This window comes from Lycium ferocissimum, chromosome 2, assembly GCF_029784015.1.
Source record: "Lycium ferocissimum isolate CSIRO_LF1 chromosome 2, AGI_CSIRO_Lferr_CH_V1, whole genome shotgun sequence".
NCBI classification, from domain to species: Eukaryota; Viridiplantae; Streptophyta; class Magnoliopsida; order Solanales; family Solanaceae; genus Lycium; species Lycium ferocissimum.
Window position 1 is genome coordinate 47,635,173 of NC_081343.1, and position 20,877 is coordinate 47,656,049.

General features: G+C 35.3%; 2 protein-coding genes across 2 annotated transcripts; both read right to left on the reverse strand.

Moving 5' to 3' along the window:
• Positions 1–11,146: 11,146 nt before the first annotated feature.
• LOC132048134 (fe(2+) transport protein 1-like) lies at positions 11,147–13,575 on the reverse strand. Its single transcript, XM_059439056.1, has 3 exons — positions 12,931–13,575; positions 11,744–11,893; positions 11,147–11,587 (listed from the first exon to the last, which is right to left on the reverse strand). Exons 1-3 carry the CDS (start codon positions 13,516–13,518, stop codon positions 11,282–11,284), a joined length of 1,044 nt encoding a protein of 347 aa, XP_059295039.1. The 5' UTR covers positions 13,519–13,575; the 3' UTR covers positions 11,147–11,281.
• Positions 13,576–16,143: 2,568 nt separating this feature from the next.
• Positions 16,144–20,247, reverse strand: LOC132048135 (fe(2+) transport protein 1-like). The gene is made up of 3 exons (XM_059439057.1): positions 19,494–20,247; positions 17,812–17,961; positions 16,144–16,847 (listed from the first exon to the last, which is right to left on the reverse strand). The coding sequence occupies exons 1-3, from the start codon at positions 20,130–20,132 to the stop codon at positions 16,542–16,544; spliced, it is 1,095 nt and encodes a 364-aa protein (XP_059295040.1). The 5' UTR covers positions 20,133–20,247; the 3' UTR covers positions 16,144–16,541.
• Between the last annotated feature and the right edge of the window lie 630 nt (positions 20,248–20,877).

Sequence of the window (20,877 nt, forward strand, 5' to 3'; positions counted from 1 at the left end):
CAACTAAAATGGAAGAAGAAACCTTGCTATCTTCAACAACACCCCCCCCTCCCCCCCCAATTTTCCCATATTAGTGGGGATGGAACTGAGACCCAACTTGCCGAGCAAGGATTGATGAGAAACGCTGGAAAAAGGTTTAGTAAAAAGATCGGTGAGCTGAGAAGAAGCGGTACAAAAGAGAATGAAATCAAACCAGGAAGATATTGTTGTCTGACGAAATGACAATCCAGTTCCACGTGCTTTGTAGGCAAGCACCCCAATCGGCATCACAAAATGCTGTAATAGAGAAAGTAGGGTCAGCAGATAGAAACAATCCTTGTCTTCGGTCGTTTCTTAAGTATCGAATCACCCTCAAAGCTGCAGTGAAATGAGGCATGCAAGGGTGTTGCATGTATTGACTTAGATGTTGCACTGCATAGGACAAATCAGGTCTAGCATGTGTGGGATAGTTAAGTTTCCCAGTTAATCTTCTGTAAGTAGTAGAATCATTAATTAACTCTCCAGATCAGCTGAGAGTTTTGACAAGGATCCTGGGGAGAAGAAACCAATAGTAGATGAGAAACACAAAATTCAGAGAGTAATTTCATGGTAAATTTCCTCTGTGTAAAAATAAGATCATGATCTTCCCTAATCATCTCAATACCAAGAAAATAGTGTAGATCCCCAAGATCTTTTACTTTAAACTCTGCATCAAGAAACTATTTCAATTGTTGGATTCTTGATGCATCATTCCCGGTTAGAATAATATCATCCACATAAAATTCCACAATGGCAATGAGATGACCTGATTTGTTGATAAATACAGAATAATCGTTCAAAGATGCCACGAAACCTTTAAAAACCAAAGCACCATTGTCTTGAGGTTTGTCTTAATCTATATAAGGATTTTCTAAACCTGCAAACATGATTAGAACTAGGTGCATTCATACTGTTTGAAATTTCATATGACCACTTCATTGAGATCTCCATGTAAAAAGGCATTATTTAAATCTAACTAAAAAGATTCTATGTTTTCTTGACTACAATAGCTAGAAAATTCCTGAGTGGTCATCTTAACCACTGGAGAGAAGGCATCTGTGAAATCAATCCCTTTTCTTTGAATCTCACCCCTTACCACTAGTCTAGCCTTTAATCTTTTAACACTTCTATCTGATTTGTGTTTTACCTTGTACACCCACTTACAAGGTAAAGTTTTTTGTCCTTTAGGCAATTCCACAACTTCCCAGGTTTGGTTGAGTTCAAGTGCTTCAATTTCATTGCTATAGCTTACTGCCAACCTCGGTGTAATGAAGCTTGAAGAAAACTAGTAGGCTCTACAATGTTAGAAATTGAATTGAAAACTAGATGATTGTCAAAGGATAGTGCTGCAAAAGGATAGACAATAGGAGAGACAGGGGAAGTAAAACAAAAAGAAGTAAGCTTAGTGAGATAAACATTGTTGCAAATATAAACAGAAAAGTAGAAAGGTTCTTTGTGTTATCTAGTGCTTCTTCTAGGAGGAGTAGGGGTGAAGTTGTTGAGTGCAGGATTCCATAGGGGGTGAGGGTTGTTGAGTGCAGGATTCCATCATCCATTTTAGGTGAGGCAAGAGGAGTGATATCTGGTAGAATAGAAGAGGCAGGAGTATGAGGAAGAGTTGTAGGAAGAGTAGTGTGTTCTAATACAACATCAGTAACAGGGTTAGTGTTGGAAGAAGGACTAAGAGAAGAAAATATAGGCACGTGACTAGAAACAGACTTGAATTTGAAAGGATAAGTATCTTCATGAAAAATTAGATCCCTTGAGACAAAAAAATCTCTTAGTCTTAACATCCATAAGTTTGTAACCCTTTTGACCATATGGGTAACCTATAAAAACACAAGGAATTGCTCTAGGTGCAAATTTTGATATGTTTTGAGCTAAAGTTGAACCAAAATAAAGGCAACCAAAACATTTTAGGTACTGGTAATCAGGAGGTTGTTGAAAAATAGTCTCATAAGGTGTTTTTCCTTTTAGAACTCTAGAGGGATGTCTGTTGATTAATAAAGTGGCAGTTAAAAGATACTCACCCCAATATATGATAGGCAAATTTGACTGAAAAAGTAAGGCCCTTGATGTTTCTAGTAGGTGTCTGTGTTTTCTTTCCATAACCCCATTTTATTGTGGGGTTGCTACACAAGAAGTTTGGTGCAATATACCTTGGGTGACAAGAAATTCAGAGACAATGGTTCCCTTTCCCAACTCTAATGCTTTATTTGATCTTATTTGCTTTACTTTTCTGTTGAATTGTCTTTCTACCATGCTTAAAATCGTTTTAACATAGTGATAACATTTTTTTTTATAACTAAGAAGGTAGGTCCAAGTAACTCTGCTAAAATCATCCACAGTGGTTAAAAAGTATTGTATCCATTATAAGTTGTTTTATTATAGGGACCCCAAGTGTCTATGTGAATTAGTTCAAAGATTGCTTTGGTTTTTAGAGTGCTTAAAGGAAAGGGTAATCTAGACTGTCTTGCTAGAGGGCAGATATCACATTTGCAATTAGAAATAGATTTAAAAGGAAAGGAACTGAGATTCTTCATTGATAAAAAAGTCATATGCCCAAACCTTACATGCCATAATTTTACATTAGAATTCTCTTTAATTGAAGCGAAACGAATAATTACAACTAGGAAAGCTAGAAAGCCGAAAATGAAACTTCATTTGTCTTGAAGAAACTCTTAGGCTTGGAACCGAAACGGAACATGTGATAAAGACCATGGCAGCTTGACCAGAGCCCTCTTCACTGAAGGGGCCTGCAAAACACATTGAGTGGAAGAAAAAGTGATTAGACATTGTAACCGAGTGCACATTTTATGAATAGCTAAAAGATTAAGTCTGAAGAAAGGCACATAGAGTACATTATGAATGCTAAGTTTAGGAAATAAACAAACACTTACTGGATGAGTAGATTTGACTTTGAATCCATTAGGAAGATTGACATTGAAAGGAAAAGGTAAAGCTCTAAGATTAGTAAGAATTCTGCAGTCAAAACACATATGTTGAGTTGCCCCTGAATCTAAAAATCCAAGGTTTGGAATTGATAGAAATCAAACAAAAATGGATTTTTTTACCACATTACCACAAGAAGTGCAGCATTGGCATTAGCATATGAGTTTGAAGATCCTGGTTGGTTCACTTTAGCCTGATTTAGCAATAGAACCAGTTGAGTAAACTGCTCTGGACTCAATTGATTCAGATTCTCACTAGTGATATAGCTAGTGTAACCACCCTCTGTAGTAGGCTGAGCAAAATTGCTCTTAACATTCCTCTGGTATCCTTTGGTTTTTGTGAATTTGAAATCAGCTGGAAAACCAATCACCCTATAGCACCTATCAACTGTGTGTCCCACTTTCTTGCAAAAGGAATAAATCACATTGTTTTTGTTTCCCTTAAGGTCAGAGTTTTGAGACTTAAGTCCTGAGTACTGTCCACTTGGGTTGTTACCACCAGCAGCCAAGAAAGATGAGGAATTATTAGAGAAATTAGAGTGAATTGATACCTCCTTTTGTTTTTCATCTTGTATTAGAAGTATATGTTTACAAATAAAAGGAGAGGACTCATCATGATGATGTTTACTTTTACGTTGACAGGGTGTCATTCGATCCCCATAAGGATATGAATCAACCTTTCATCTTGCATAGATTTGACAATCTTGTCTTTTCCTCCACATTCACAAGCACATGAGCACATAGTCTTAGCGTACAAAGTTTCCAATTCATCCTATACAACTTTTATTTTTGTGTAGTAAGTTGCAACATTGTTTGAACCTTGAACTAAATCACTCATTTCTTTTTGTAGGTGGTACAATTTAGCACCATTGAGTTGACCAAACCTAGCCTCAAGGTCATTCTAGAATTCATCAGCAGATTTTGAGTAAATGACATTGTTTGAAATATCTTTGGACAGGGAATTGAGCAACCAAGACCTGTGCTAGAGTTTAAACTCAGTGCTGGTGACAGTAGGAGATTTGTTGCTACCATCAATGAAGCTAAGGTTATTCTTATCTGATAGAGCAATCAGAACTGTCCTTTTCCATCCGCCATATCCTTTCCCTTCAAACATTGAGTTCACCAAGGACATGCAGTTTACCAAGGACATGCCTGGTGAGTCTAAAGGATGAAGAAAGTATGGACTGTTGCTGTCTATGGTAGAAGATGCAACAACAATAGCAGGAAATGTTTCAGATGAAACAACCATTTTGAGATAACAAGATAAAAAAGCAGAAAAGTTAAAAAGAAAGAAAGACAGATTTGAAAATCAATTTTGCTCTGATACCATGTTGATAAGAATAAAAACACAAGAATATAAAATTTCCCGGATGATCTTATGTATTTACTGTGCATCTATTTATACAAAACTATGTAGAGAAAGAAATAACAAATCTTTACACTTGCTATTTTCCTATTGGTTCCTATTGTAACTAACCTTAACAACAATAGAATCTTCTAATTTATCTATGTATAGCTATATGGAAATTTAATCTAAAGGCTGAAAATCATCCAACACATTTTATGTTGGATGCTTGTTGATTTAGCTTGGGCCTAGATAAGCATGTGACATTTTGGGCCCCAATTCCTCAAGTTCAGAATTCTGAGTTGTTGGCCCATTACTTTGTTCCACTTCACACGTTTGACTTGGCCCATTATTTTGTTCCACTTCACACACACTTGAACAGTTTCTCAATTTTTCAATCTCATTCAAACTTAGGGATTCCCCCCCCCCCCCCCTCCCCTCCCACCTTTTTCATCTTTGTACTTGATTCAACTAAAATAGAATAAGAAACCTTGTTATCTTCAACACACGCAATAGGCTAGCAAAGCTTCTTGACTAAGGAGGAAAGGCCAAACATTTAGACAAACGGAAAACTCAATTTAGAGTACCGTGACCGTCACTTTACAATTCAGCTAGAGACTCAATAGATAGATGGACATCACCAGACTCAGTACAGTTGATACAACTAGATCTATCCATACCTGTTCAACTATCAAAGATATGTATCTACATATCTATATTTGAAAGAATAATCGGCTCAGTCAGACTAGCGCGCTAGTAATCCAATCCAAGGCTAGAGTTGGACATACTAATTCAGTACACTGTACAAGGCACAAGATGTAAGAAACTGATCATATCTTGTAAACTTGAGAAAAACATTTTACCTTTAAGACTTTGCTCTTATTTTTAATCTTCTTTTTGTGTCTTTTATCGTATTCGTAGACAAACATTAAACTTCTATTAGATCAGTCCGTAGAAAACTTACATTGAATCCTTAATTCAAGATAAATTGGATCGAGTGTGTCAACAACTTTGGATTAACTATTTTGACTTTATTAAGTTAAAACCAACTACATCTATTGGACAAAATTAGACTTCTACCAAATACGTTCATTCATGTGATACAAAAATCAAAAGCCCCATGTTAAGGTTATACAGAGGTTACTTCTCGCCAAACGGTGTTCATTATTCTATAAGGTAAAATCCATAGACACCAAGTGGACGTATCAAAAAATGACACGTGTCGATGGCAATAGGTCAGATCCGAGTTAGCAACCGAGGGGTTCGGGGAAAGCATATGACGCTTCGGAGAAGTAACTTGGTAACGCTACCGGAGACTAAAACTACAAAGGGTCTGGAGGAGCGCGCCAACTCACCGGTTTAAACGTCATTCAATGCACAACCGTTACAGAAGACCCCCAAGATTCTTCCGGCCTTAATTAGCCTTTATCATCTCGTAATTACCTTTTATTGTAGCATTAATATTGGTTATTAAGGGGGCATGATTCATGGAACTTGTACGTATCCCATAACTCAAGTATAAATAGAGCTTTTCATTTCATTGTAAGGGGCATCTAAAACATTATACAAAGAATACAAAATATTCATACTCCCTCTAGATAAAAAAAAGTGTCCATTTAGCCATATACACACCCCTTAAGAAAATACTAACTCCTAAACAAAAATAGGTAACTTGACTAAACTACCCCTAATTAAATAGGCCTTAGAATTTGATCATATAACACTTAATAGGGGCAAATTTGGAAAAACAAAGTTAATTCTTTCTTGATTTGATAAGTGGACGCTCTTTTTGATCCAAGAAAAAAAGGCTAAATGGACACTTTTTTTTTATCCAGAGGGAGTATTATTCTTAGCATTCGCTTTTTCTTGCTTAATTCGCTGAGCTTATAGTGATTCACCGCTCGGCGACTCTAGATCAAAGCTTCTCCAAGGCCCACGCTATATATCTAGCTATGCTTTACTTTCAATTATCTTGTTAATTATTGCTTGCTATTTCATAATTTTGGTTACATTGATCCACGTTTTCTTGACCACGAACACAAATTCAACTGTACCGATTTTTCGTGTAAACAGTTTGGTGCCCACCGTGGGGCCAAAACAATTGTGGTATCATTGTGACTTTGGTAATAACAATAATTCTCGTTAGATCTTATTGTTAGATTCAATTTTTGCAGATATGACAAACGCTTCTGATGACCAAACTTATCTCACTACCGGGAACAACGATGGAGCAACTACCCCCGAAAACAGTCTAATTCGGTAGGTTATACAGAGGAAACAACGCCTGCTGACGAAAACCCCAAAGAAGCAATGCAGATCGTGAGGGAGCAACAACATTCAATGATGGAGGAGATTGAATTCATGAGGAAAACTATCTCAGCACTTTCTGGCAACCCAAACACCAGAGTCAAGAGGCCCGGAGGGACACCCCCGACACCAACTATCGAAGACAATACAGCCAGTGAAGATCGAATGGAAGGTAGAACCATCGGGAATTAAGACGCATTTGAAAGCGAGTGTATCCCAGATGATCCTTTCCGGGCACAAGTCTTGCAATTTATGAAAGACATCACTAATAAGATTAACAAAAGAGCTAAGGAAACGGAAAAGAGCGCGAAGGAGTTTTAAGCCCGTATGGATTAAATCCCGGGGGCTCCGCCGGTCCTTGATGGTTCGGATGCAAAAAAGTATATTCAGTTAGCTTATAAACCAGAAGCTACCCCAGAGTTGATCTCGAAAAAATTTAAAATGCCAGACATCTCTAAGTATGACGGGACGACGATTCGCATGAGCACATAACGGCTTACACCATGGCTATCAAGGGAAATAACCTGAAATCGAATAAGATTGAATCAGTCTTGATCAAGAAATCGGCTAGACATTGGCTAAAGGGCCTTTAACTTGGTTTTCTTTTTAATATGAACACTCCTTTGATTCATTTGCTATGATCACAGATATGTTTATTATAGCACATGCTGGAGCCCGAAAGGTGTAAAAGTGAAAGGCAGATATCTTCGCATAACGCAAGGGGAGATCGAGTTGCTCCGTGACTTTATCACTCAGTTATGAAAGGAAAGAATGTTGCTCCTCGCAGTTCTGAATGAATGGGCAACTGAGGCTTTCACTGTGGGTTTCAACCCTCTGAGTTCGGATGCTTCACGAAGGCTCAAGGAAAATCTGCTAGAGTTTCAGGAAACAACGTGGAAGATGTTCGCAGTTGGTATACGTCAATGATTCGCGTAAAAGATGATCAGGTAAATATACTGACATCTTCTGCAGCCCGGAATCAAGGTCAACTGAACTTTGATCGGAGGCATTCCAGACACCGATTTGAGCCATACCCGTCGGGACCACTGACTGACAGAAGGCAGAAGCTTTTCCAGAGCGAATCGCCATAAAACAACTTAAATGAAGAACAATAATATCTATGAACACTGGGGATTATTCCAACAAAGCAACGAAAACCACAACGATAAGTACCGGAAGCATCTGAAGATGGCTCCAGAACAATGACAAAAAAAAAAGCATTATAGCCTGAACTGGCTCCGGAATAAATAAATAAAAAAAGAAATGGGGGCTGCCAGATTAACTTTGAAAAAAATAGAAGGAACCGAAATCAGGACTTGGCTAGACCCAGTAGATGTCAGCCCGACCATAATTCTCTTGCAATGTATTTTTGTTCATTTCATGTAAACTGTCGTATACACAAAGTTGTAAACGCTTGTGTACGTTCAAGGAATGGAATGAAGCAAAACTTGCACCTTCTGAACATTCTCATATATGTCCAAAAGAAATGAAATCATTCTTCAATTTGCTTACGCTTAAAAGCAAATAAGGATTATGAATTCGAACAATTGTGTCCAAATGAACAGGAGACGTCCTCTTCATAAGCACTGAAAACATAAGGGCCCTCTTTTATAAAGCCGTCCAGTTAAACCACTAAAAAGTCGGATGCTTTATTTCCTGATCGTAAAGACAACCGGACATGTTATACTTTCGGACTTTACCAGAACTAGAAGATTTAAATTCCTGGTCATTAACATCCCCAGCCTCTAAGATTTCGGTATAACTAATAAGCCTAAAGTTATAAAAGTTTCGGGTATAACTAAAAACCCAAGAATCAATATTTGAAGTTTAAAAGTTTTGGGTACAACTAAAAACCTAAGAGTCAAAACTCAAAGATTAAAAGTTTCTTGAACACTAAAAACTCGAGATCAAGCTTTCTGTGGTGGTGATACTTTTTCAGCATCAACCGGCCGTTGATTATAGAAAAACCAGTGGTGGAGTTGTCATTTGAATCCCTGGGTCCTGCACTATTTTTTCCTTCCCCCGATTTTAGTCCCAATTGGGTTTTTCCCGTAAGGTTTCTAATGAGGCAGAAGCGAGGATGATTACATGACTTTCCAGCAAGAAGGAGAAAATTTTCCACCTTCTGGTCACATCTCAGCGAGTGATCGGAAAATGGGGGGAGTATCTGTATAGGGTAAAATCGGTAGACACCAAGTGGACGTATCAAAAGATGACACGGGGCGATGGCGACGGGTCAGATCCGAGTCATCAAACGAGGGGTTTAGGGAAAGCGTACGACGCTGCAGAGAAGTAATTTGGTAACCGCTACCTGAGACTGAAACTACAAAGGGTCCGGAGGAGCGTGCCAACTCACCGGTCAAACGTCATTCAATGCACAACTGTTACAGAAGACCCCCAAGATTCTTCCTGCGTTAATTAGCCTTTATCACCTCTTAATTACCTTTTATTACAAAGATTAATATTGGTAATTAATGGGGGCATGATTCATGAGACTTATACCCATAGCTCAAGTATAAATAGAGCTTTTCATTTATTGTAAGGGGCATCTAAAACATTATACAACAATACAAAATATTCATATTATTCTTAGCATTCGCTTTTTCTTGCTTAATTCGCTGAGGTTATAGTGATTCACCACTCGGAGACTCTAGCTCAAAGTTTCTCTAAGGCCCAGGCTACATATCTAGCTATGCTTTGCTTTCAATTCTCTTAGTAATTATTACTTCCTATTTCATAATTTTTGTTACGTTGATTCACGTGTCTCTAACCACGAACACAAATTCAATTGTACCGATTTTCCGTGTAAACAATTACTCCTTCTGTCCCAAAAAGATTGTCTTACTTTCCTTATTAGTTTTTCCCAAAAAGATTGACACATTTCTATAATTAAAAACAATTTAAATTTATGAGATGATTTATAGTCACATAAATATCTAAGGCTTGTTTTGGACCACACATTTCAAAAGTCTTCCTTTATTTCTTAAATTTCGTGTCAAGTCAAACTAAGACAATCTTTTTGAGACGGAGGGAGTATCTTGTTTGAAGACATCAGGCAAATTCCATAAGATCTTGAACAATCCAAATTAAAGATCTGGACTACTGGTGGAAGAAGAGTTTAAAGACATTTACATAATTTTTTCAAAGGTCTATCAAGAAAGATAGTTCGAAAAAGTCTTTCCTCAATATCCATCCGAAGTGTTTGGACGTTTCTTGACAATCGAACACATCCTAGGAGATCCGCACCATCCGTTACTTAAGAGATACACTACTTTGGCCCTTGATGGAACAAATTAAACAAGGAGAGATCATCAAGGGTCGCTCCTCACGATCGATTGATTGAAGTACAACTAACTCTTTTTGAAGATCAAGTACATTGATTAGAGATCTACATCATCCTTTGTAAGAGAAATTACTTGTTTCATCCCTTGAAACAAGTAATTTAAATTGGAGGGAGGAATCAGGGGACCCACATAATTGCACTCCTACAAAATTACAATAAAATAATTTTACTCACATTGTTTCATGATTTCAATTGTTTATTCTCCATACCTACAATTTGTCGCGAACAAATTACTAGATTTTCAACTTTTAACAAATACACCGATGTATATTTTACAAAGCAAGAATAGAGTAACTCAGAGAGAGAGAGAGAGATCGAAACACATGAACCTGTATAGATAGAGGTGGAACAATATCATAGAGATCGAGCAGGGTTAGCTGATCGATGTCCTCCCTTAGTCGTAAAAGAAGCAAGCGAATCAATTTGAGCTAATGAGTTACTAAGAGATATTAGATCAACACTAATTTTGAATTATGATATATGATAATATGAAGTTGAGTATTGAGTATAAAATGCATTTACATGATTTCATGCATGTTTTAGAAGTATCGCAATAGTTATGGGTAGTGATACTTTTTGCTCAGTCGATGAACTGATTACTCTTTATTTAATGTTTCAGATTTCAGAGCTGAAGTTGAGCCCAAGATCTGACTGATCATTCTTGTTAAGCTAGCATCTTAGTGACTTCATCCTCATAGGTCTTTCTGGGGGAGCCAGTTGATTATGTTTCACTTTTCTATGCTATTTCTAAATGGTTGCATATTTATTGATTCTAGAGTCGCTCGATATACTCTTCGTTAGTTCTTCAGTTTTGTAATTAGACATTTTAGTTGCTCAGTTGCAATTATGTTAAGTTGAAGATTAGTCTAAGTTCTGATGGATGGATTAATAAACATGTTGTGAATTAAGTTTGGATTCTTAAGTTAAATGTTAGAGATGTAATGAGTTAAGTTGATTGGGGACTAATACCACTAAGTGCTGGTCATTGCCACTAGTTGGACCGTGACAAAATTAGTTAAAAAAAAAGCAGTAAAGGCAAATATTTTTTCCTTACTAAATATACTCGCGGAAGAATCAAATTGAAAAGATTCAATTACCGGAAAGACTTACATAAGATATGTCGATTTTGTCATCAACAAACGCCTGACTTTGACTATGAAAAGCACTAGATAGACACATTGTAATTAAGTCACGAAATTAAAAAAGATAGCAAATTACAATTTTAAAAGTAGAGGAAAGCAGGGACTAGAAAAAGAGGGATGGGGAGGGGGCTGGTGTGCACAAACTTATTGCTCAAAACAAATTATGAAAACAAATTTAGGCCCAAATGGCCATGACAGACATTCCACCAGCACCTAGAAGAACAGCCATAAAGGACTTGATTTGTAGCTTTACACTGCCTTGTAACTTGTCACCCATAAAATCAGCAGCAAGAAGATCTACTAAAGCCATATAGATCAGAAGGCCAGCAGAGGATGCATTGAGCAATCCAACGGTTATTAGTGCTCGTGGGCTGTTTTCCTCGTAAGTGCTCGACAGGGCTATCCCAAGTGCTATACCAAATGGAGTTGTTACTGCGAAGAAAAATGCCATTATTGCCTTCTTTAAGAACTTGTATTCAGCCTGGAAAAAAGAAGAATAGAATTAGTGAATGCAAATTATGGATGTAATAAGAAAATATATTTACTCATGGTCGATCGATACTTTTGTTAATAAGGTACTTTGAAAGAAATCTTTATTCCCTGTATCTAAATTTTTCATAAAATGAACACTACTTGCCTGGAGGATGCAACCACCAAGACCCATCCCTTCAAACATTTGATGAAAGCAAAGTGCAGCGACGAGTCCTTTAATTGTGCAAGTATTGCTTGACGCACCTAGAGATAACCCTATCACTATTGAGTGAACGATAATTCCGAGCTCTAACACCTGCAAAAACATTTTTGTATTTGAAAACTAATGGTTTAGCAGAACTGAATATAACTTTTCAATAAATGAAAACTTCTAATATTCTTCAGTCATAAAAAAATGTTTGACATAAAATGTTTCAAGAATAAGGCATTAACTGTAAATTGTTTATCGATCTGTACTAGAACAACGGTCAATCGGTCATACCGTTGTATCCTTGAGCAAAAATCATCTCACACATTACTACATTAGAGACCTACTGAATGAAAATATATTCCTTTTTTTTTTTCCATGCTAGTGGGCAGTGGGCATGTTTCACTTCCCAAGAGCCAAACAGTTATCTTCATCCAACATTTTCTTTTCTTTATTGGATATTTTGTGAATATCTTATATTATTTTCAAAAGACAATTGGACTTTAGAAAATGTAAAGAGGGCCATCCAGCGTTGAAATAAGTCAATAAACACGGCGAAGATGAAGCAGATTTTTTTATATATAAATAACATATTAATAATCTAACAATGTCAACACAACCTAGCAACAGAGAGACCACTAATTTAGTAGTCTCCTTCATCACAACATAAATATATTCAAAAGGTTTTCGAATCTTTCTTCCCTTCATTTTATAAAATTTCCACTATGATAAGTTCGTCAATTATCTCCAAAATATTCGTCAATTATCTCCAAAATATTTGTGACTACATGCTTCCAAACTTCTAACATTTGAAGATTGAATTTAAAAAAAAAAAATGAAAAAAGAAGAAGCAAATTGATCATATATAAGTACTCCCTTCGACCTTCTTCTCCTTTTATGTGTTTGACTAGGTAAGAAATTAAAGAGAGAAAAAATAAATTTTTAGATATATAGTCTAAATATGCCATAACATTTATTTTAGCCATAAAAATTATATCATTAATGATAAAAATGAAAGTTTAAAGTTAACTGATTTATAAACATAGAAAAGTATAATTCTTTTTAGGACATACTAAGAAAAAAAGTGTACATGTCAAATAATAAAACGGGACCGAGGGAGTAATAGAATAAAGTATAAAACTAACCATGGCAATTACTCTGTATCGCAGTAGTTTTTTACCATCAACTCCATCTTTAGTCGAAAAAGATCCATGGTGATGATGCGAATGAACATGATTTCCAGTTTCTTGATCGTGACTTTCTGGAATTACACCAGCTTTGTTTTTCTTGCTGTACAAACTAGTCGCTATAGAGTCAATAGCCAACGTTATTATAGCAGACAACATTGCAACAAATCCAGTGAAGGGAAACTTATGCCACGGGTTCTCCTTCAAGCAACTCGACGACAACATGTCAAATGAGTCTGGTAACACGTGCATGAAGCCCGTGGCTAGGATAATTCCTGCTGCAAATGCCTTGACGATCACGAAAAGGCTTCGATCGGGGCTTAGGGCCGGGATAGAACGTGTAACCAATGGAAGACATACTCCGATCATGCTAGTGATTAAGATGGAGACTATGGCTATGATTTTTAAGGGTAATGCTTTGGATTTGTTGACACAAGAGTTGTCTTCTTCTGCTCCACAATCCTCTACTACTGATAAAACTTGAGGTACTGAAATTGAGATGAGAATGAAGAAGATGGCAATGTGCTTGAAATGAAAATTAGCCATTGTGCTATAGACGTTTTTTGAGTGAATATGTTTTTTGTTTGTTTGTGGTTATGAGTTATTGTATTTGCGAACTACTACTATATATGTACTTAGAATTTTGCTGTTCCGTGTGCTAGGATTTAACGAATATTGAATTCAGTATCCAAACATTTTTTATTAAATCAGGGGCGGAAGAGAAATTGGAAGACAAACATAGGGTGAGCTAATTAATAATTGGTGGCTACTTCCTTAAAAAAAAAAAAAAAAAAAGTTGGAAAACACATTGAAGCCTAATACTATTTCACCCAAAGCATGAAAATGGCATGCCCTAGCTGAAATCAGCGAAAATAATATTTTTACAATAGAGAAATAGAAGTAAACGCTATATTATAGCAAAGGCATGAACTGGCCCTAAATATTTGATAAACTTAAATAAGTACATGCGGATTTTGTACTTACAAATACGGAAATGTGTATCCAAAACGGCAAAGGGCGTGTTTTAAGCGAGTTGTTACTTGTGCTGAATTAGGAAGGCACGTGTTTGCAACTAGTTTTGATGTTGACTTGGTAGTTTAATATCCTACGTGGATTTTACAAACTACAAGAAGAAAGAAAGGATAAGAAAGTATTTAGGGTTTATGAAATTACAGTACTTAAAAAAGTATAATCATGTTAAGACTTTAGTGTTCTGTTACAAAGTCATGTTAGTAGAAACTTGAAAGTCAAGTTCTCATAGCTCATATGATATATATTGTAGTTCTTAAAAAATACACCAGTAAACATGTCCATCATATAGAACTACACATGCTTGTCCCCATATATACATGTAGCCAAATATGGACAGATTATTACTTAATTCCCTTCAATATGTAATTTGCTGGAACTTGATGTCGAGCAACTATCTCTATCAATACCTTGACAACCTGACGAAAAGAAGACAAATTAGTGCGTAATTAACCCACCAAAACTGACAGTTTAAGACAACTCAATCTTAATTCTGCTAAGACTACTGTTGGTTGAAGAATTTGCAGAGCATCGATCTTATTGTTTTGGCTTGAATTCTATTACTGGTTAGCTTTATTTCGAAATTTCGTTATGAATAAGAGATAAGTTGGTTAATTCTTAACTTGAAGCTTGAAAATTTCATGGTTATATATTGCTGGACATTCTAAAAAAATCCTTCTTTAAAGAGATGTTCGCATTGTATAGATTTAGTCTTATATAATTGAGTTTAAATGGTAGTGTACACTAACAAATTATAAGAAAACAAATAAAGAAACTAAAAGTACGTAAGAGTTGGGCGAGTTGAATTATGACTCATTGTTTAGCCCATCTTGACTCAACCCAACTAACTTTTAAACAAGGTTGAACAATGACCTTTTATATTCGAACAAAAACTCAAATAGCCTTATCCAACCACTTGAATTAAAATAGTTGGCGGATATATGATACATGTATAATATGTATATAACCATATAAAATTAGTGTATAATCTATGTATACCAGATGAAAAAAAAAAAACAGAAAAATCCAAAAATCCGATCGGCTATTTGTATAAAGATCCCTTTATATTCAACTCATTTTGACCCGCCTAAATTTAACTTAAGCTGTCGTTTGCCAACCCTACTAGTCAACCATCAAAGATGTGCTTAATTTTAACCAGAAGGATGTAAAATCAAGGCTTGTTATATGTAGGTGGATGTTCCTAGAGTACGTAAGTGCACTTGTTTGACTAAGATATAAGCAACAAGAGTATAAGGTATAGAGAATTTGGCTGTGTCTATAACCAAGTTTGTGCTCCTCCGGTACATCACTTCCGTAGAATCTCGCTTCACCAGCGGCATCAGCAAATTAAGTTTTATGGGGATCTATGGTTATTAGAAGCTATTGCAAGGCGTATCAGTTAACACCTGAAAACTTTAGATTTTTGATTTGTGGATTAGGCGGTGAGGATGTCGAAGCCGGCGAGGATCAGATTCATGAGGGATTTTAAGGTAACTATAGGTAGCGCCGGCAAGGATAATATTCATGGTGAATTTTGTTACTTTTAGAGTGTATTTTCCGGCGGTCAGATTTGAATTTTTGAGTCTTCAAGGAAATACATTGTTTATACATAGTTATACTATGTCTATACATTGTTATACAAATCATATACATCATTTATACATTCTATATAGTTTATAGAATGTATATGTAATGTATAATAGTGTATAAGGATGTATATGTAAAGTTACAAAAAAATTGAGCAATTTATATATAGTTATACGCTACATATCCATTATCTATACACCAATGATAGGGCCATATCGGCTGCAAATTAGATGCGTGAGCTGTATATATGAGTTATTTCACCTTAAGAAGAATGTTGGGCTTTTTATGGGGGGCGGGGGGCGAAGTCCATTGGCTAGTTTGGCATGTGAATAATCATGAACTCTATGTATAATAGCAACTGGAATCATTTGTAAAGTCAAGAATAAAGTAACAATTCAAGTTGCGGAACAAGTGAGGTGAAAAAGCATTGGCTTGTACTTCATAAGGATCTTCATCCACCTATTTATGGTTAGTTAAATAAAGTCAAAGTCAACCCAACTATGGTACTCTAAGCTTGTGGAATCAATACTTGATATTCAACATTTTATAAAGTCGTCTTGCCGTCTTGTGGCGTGCATAAAACCTCAACAAATAGCACGATTGAATTTGTATTACAGTCACAAACACTTCAACAATTTCTGCGAATCCTAATTATTGATGTAAATAGATTATATAAGTTTAAACATACTAGAAGTTGACTAAATGCGTAAAATTGTAGATTTCGACACTTTTGTTCTTCAGAATTCTCTGTTGCTTTCTTTTATTTGTACATTCTGATATGTCATAAGTTAGGAAGGACTTTGGCTTATAGTTGTAGAAGGGAGAATTGAGCGGCACAACAGTTAAATTTTAGTTTAGCTACTTCCTAATAACATATTGATCAACGCTTAAATTTTTTTAAAGTTATTATCGTCCTCTAATTACTTCCATCAAAAAAACTATAGGATAAAATGTCAAGCCCATTTGGCCATAAGAGACATGCCACCAGCACCCAAAAGGACAGCAATAAAAGCCTTGATTTGTAGCTTGATGCTACCTTGTAATTTGTCACCCATGAAATCAGCAGCAAGAAGATCCACCAAAGCCATGTAAATCAAAAGGCCAGCAGATGAGGCGTTCAACAAACCAACAGTTATTAATGCACGAGGGCTATTTTCCTGGTAAGTTTTTGACAGTGCAATTCCAAGTGCTATGCCAAATGGGGTTGTTACTGAAAAGAAAAATGCCATTGCTGCCTTTTTCAACATTTTGTACTCTGCCTGTTTGAAGAAAAAACAAAACAGGAAAAGGATCACAACTCTTTCACTTTTGATATAAAATACAAATAACTAACTTCGGCTCCTTTAGGATTAAATTCATAGATTGTCACACAACTTTATTTTATTACATTAAAGTTACTAAACGTTTTTTTTTTTTTTTTTTTTAACAAAAATGTTTTTTAGTTTTGAAAGTCAAAAACAAATAAGGTAACTCAAATTACTATAGTATCATGAAAGTCACAAAACTATACTTTTATAACCAAGATGTCGCTCAATTTTGCGTATCATAGAAAGTCATTAGGTGGAAGCAACATAGGCATTTTATATGAAACTTAGGCAAAGCTTGAATGGTTTTTCTTGTTAGAGAAAAAAAAATAAGTCTTAAAATGATGACTTTTTCTTATACTTTATAAGGCATGTAGAAAATGATCTCAAAGCTCACCGATTTGTTATTAATTACATAAAAAAATAGCTTAATGACTTTTTTGTGATACTTAGACAAACTTAAAAGACCTTTTAGTTAAAAAAACATTTATAAATGACATTAAAAATAAATATTTTTATGTATAAAATATGTTTGAAAATAAAAGTTCAGTCACTTTTTTGGTCGACTTTAGTAATTAGTACAATAAAAATTGAGTGTACATTAGTGAAATTATTGCATTCATATATTAAGGTCATTCTTCAAGATGATGAAGTTAAATTCATATATAGAGGAAAAGTACTACTAGTATTTAAATAGCAGCGATTCAGACCATCCATTTTTTTAATGAACTATTGTCCTTATCATCCAATTGGCAATTTCCCTGTTTGTCGTTCTTCTCAGATGTAACTAACTCCAATTATTGATCCTCTTTTTGCTAATGTGATCATTTAATTGATTACTATTGATGGAAAACAAATAATTGATTACTTTTTTTTGTCTCTTTCAATCTTTTGGAAGATGTGAGAAAGCAAAAATTACCTGAAGGATGCAACCACCAAGGCCCATTCCTTCAAACATTTGATGAAAGCAAAGTGCAGCAACGAGTCCTTTAATTGTGCAAGTATTGTTTGAAGCACCTAGTGAAATCCCTATCACTATTGAGTGAACTATGATACCAAGCTCTAACACCTGCCAATAAATAAATAAATAAATAAGAATTCCATTCTAGGGATATTATGATAATTTTAGTTTTTTACTACTGCTGATAATAATGATCCATAAAATGCAATGTGCTAGCAATTGGTCTTCATTTTTTTTTTAATTATCTTTTGCTTTAATTTGTCACAAACTACATTAATTGGAAGTTTGATTTCGACACTAAAATACACTGATAGCATAAAAATATTTTTGCCAATAATTCAATTTAATATGTTATAACAACTTATTGCTCCATTCTCGGCTTACCACTTGCCATATCAATTCAGATCAACTTAACTTGATGGTGAAATTAATACACTATCAGCGCACAAAACTTAACCTTAAAACTCTTTATTCACAGTATTCAAACATTTTGTTTGGTCAGGAATACCAAATTGGGTAAGGAATACCAGCTCCGGGAAGTTTATCAAAGAGTGGGCCATATTTGTTCATCAGCAATTTTGCTTTGTTCCAATTTCGTCTAAATAATTGTTTACCTTTCCTTATGTGGTTCAATTTTGATTTATTTTGTCGTCTTATTTATACCCTCTATGCAATACAACTCCCTATTCATCATTTCCCCTCGAATAGCATTTATGCATCAATCTTCTAAAAAATCATATATTTGAAAATACAATAAACAGTATCATATAAATCGAAACGTTTATTAGTAAAACTGAAATTGAGAATATTGAAAAATTGTATCAAACAAATATATATCTATGCGACTCCACGAATAGTAATCTTAGCGTATGAGGTTGCACTGAGAGATTATTAATTGTCTTTTTGGAACAGTTCCAAATGATATGCGCTTTCGTTCTTGTCCATTATTATCACATGCATGATGCAACTGCATGCTAACACCCAAATATATAGCAATATAAAATAAATAGTTAAATTATTTTCTATGCATTTACAACTAATCGAATAGCAAACAAGCCTCATATTATTTTTAATCGGTTAATGATCGTGTAAAAACTGTTTGCACCATCATTCAATGTACATAACTGAAATCATAGAAAGAAATTGAATTGGAGAAACCAGCATATGTATTAGAATTATTGATTCAGTTTCTAATAAATGGGGTTAGCATTTTAGGCAACATAAGCACATGGACCACCATGTCTAAATATAGGTTTTAGCTAATTTAGTAATGGTTGGAGTAACAACCTAATATTCGGCAAGAATGTCATCATTATTTGTTATTGATACAGAAAGACATGCATGTGGGCTGTGGCTAAAAATATTGGATCTATCTATGAATGGTTTAGAGCAGTCAACTACAATTAGGCAAGAATCTATTCTTCCTTAAAGCAACGACCGATTGTCGACACCTTCAAACTTTGTACCATTTAAGTTGTGCGCACTTGTCCATGTGCAAAGATTTTCTTACACTATCAGTGTTCCATTAATAAATAATTTTTCATGTCGTCGGTGTATATAAATTATTAAACTTAACTTCAAAAATGTTCAAACGATATATGAAAGTATGTCACATAAATTAAACGAGGAAAGAGACTAACCATGGCAATGACTCGGTAACGCAGTAATTTTGTTCCATCTTTAGAGAGGGAACCATGGTGATGAGAATGGAAATGGCCATTACTGACCGTGCCCATTTCTTGATCACCACCATTAATATGTCCATTTTGAACTTGTTGATTATTTTCTGGATTAATTACACCACCTTTGTGCTTCTTACTGTACAAGCTAGTAGCCATAGAGTCAATAGCCAACGTAATAATAGCCGATAACATAGCAACAAATCCAGTGAAAGGGAACTTGTGCCAAGGATTTTCCTTCAGACAATTAGATGACAACATTTCAAAAGAATCCGGCAACACGTGCATGAAACCGGTACCAAGAATAATTCCAGCAGCAAATGCCTTAACTATAACGAAAAGGCTCCGGTCAGGGCTTAACGCTCGAATTGAACGTGTGACTAAAGGCAAGCTTACGCCGATCATGCTGGTGACTAAAATGGAAACTATGGCTATGATTTTTAAGGTTAACGCTTTAGATTTATTGTTGCATGTGTTGTGTGTCTGTGATTCACATGATGAGTCTCTTTGTGAGAAAGCTTGAGGTGTGAAAATGGATATAAGGATGAAGAAGGTGAAGATAAGCTTGGAAGAAGAAGAAGCCATTGATGAAAGAACCATTGCTCTCTCTAGCTCGGTGGCTTCTTTTAATTTCTTGGTTTTGGTGAATATTTATTTTGCTTTGGTTTGGGGTTTGTGAGCTGTGATATCAGGGAGATACTATATAGACATAGAATTTGATGATATCGGGTGCATGGATAAAAATAGTATACTGCTGTCTTAAATGCTTAGCTGACATGTTAGTGTAATAGTTGTATTTTGCTTGTTCTGTCTTATTTGTAATCGAACATTTAGGGATCAATTATTTATCAGATTTCATGAGAATCAATTCAAAATTGAGTCGGTAAATTAACCACGCGCCGAATGACTCCTCGTATAACATACGTAGCTTGTTAGTGCTAAGTGCTAACTACACTTGTCCTCTTAGAATTGCATTCTTACGATTTTATACAAGTTAGAACATGGGCATTAGGTAGAGGATGGTCAGTAGATCTAATTATAATACACGTAAGGTTGTTAAGTGCATATTTCCTTGCAAGGACAGGTCAAGTCTCGAGAAATACAAACTGGTAGTAAATGCAATAGTATCAAAACTTTTGCATGGTGGCATCAATCTTTCATGCCCTTGTGTTGGTGGGAGGAAAAGATAGAAAATTAAAAAATGTTTGGAACAAAAAATAGAAGTTAATGCTCTTCTAGCAGCGTGAATCTGCCATCGTAATTTGTAAATAAATGGTCTCTTATACCGATTTACATGAATTTGTAAGGAAGAAAATTGTCATATAAAAATTTGTTGTATTTTATT

Bases quoted from the DNA above. Each gene is read 5' to 3' on its own strand.
- LOC132048134 (XM_059439056.1), bottom strand. From the start codon at position 13,518: ATGGCTAATTTTCATTTCAAGCACATTGCCATCTTCTTCATTCTCATC. The intron at 11,894-12,930 runs GTTAGTTTTATA...ATGTTTTTGCAG, and splicing joins GATACAGAGTAATTGCCATG to GTGTTAGAGCTCGGAATTAT. The intron at 11,588-11,743 runs GCAAGTAGTGTT...TCTTTTTTCCAG, and splicing joins TTGGTGGTTGCATCCTCCAG to GCTGAATACAAGTTCTTAAA.
- LOC132048135 (XM_059439057.1), bottom strand. From the start codon at position 20,132: ATGGTTCTTTCATCAATGGCTTCTTCTTCTTCCAAGCTTATCTTCACC. The intron at 17,962-19,493 runs GTTAGTCTCTTT...ATTTATTGGCAG, and splicing joins GTTACCGAGTCATTGCCATG to GTGTTAGAGCTTGGTATCAT. The intron at 16,848-17,811 runs GTAATTTTTGCT...TTCTTCAAACAG, and splicing joins TTGGTGGTTGCATCCTTCAG to GCAGAGTACAAAATGTTGAA.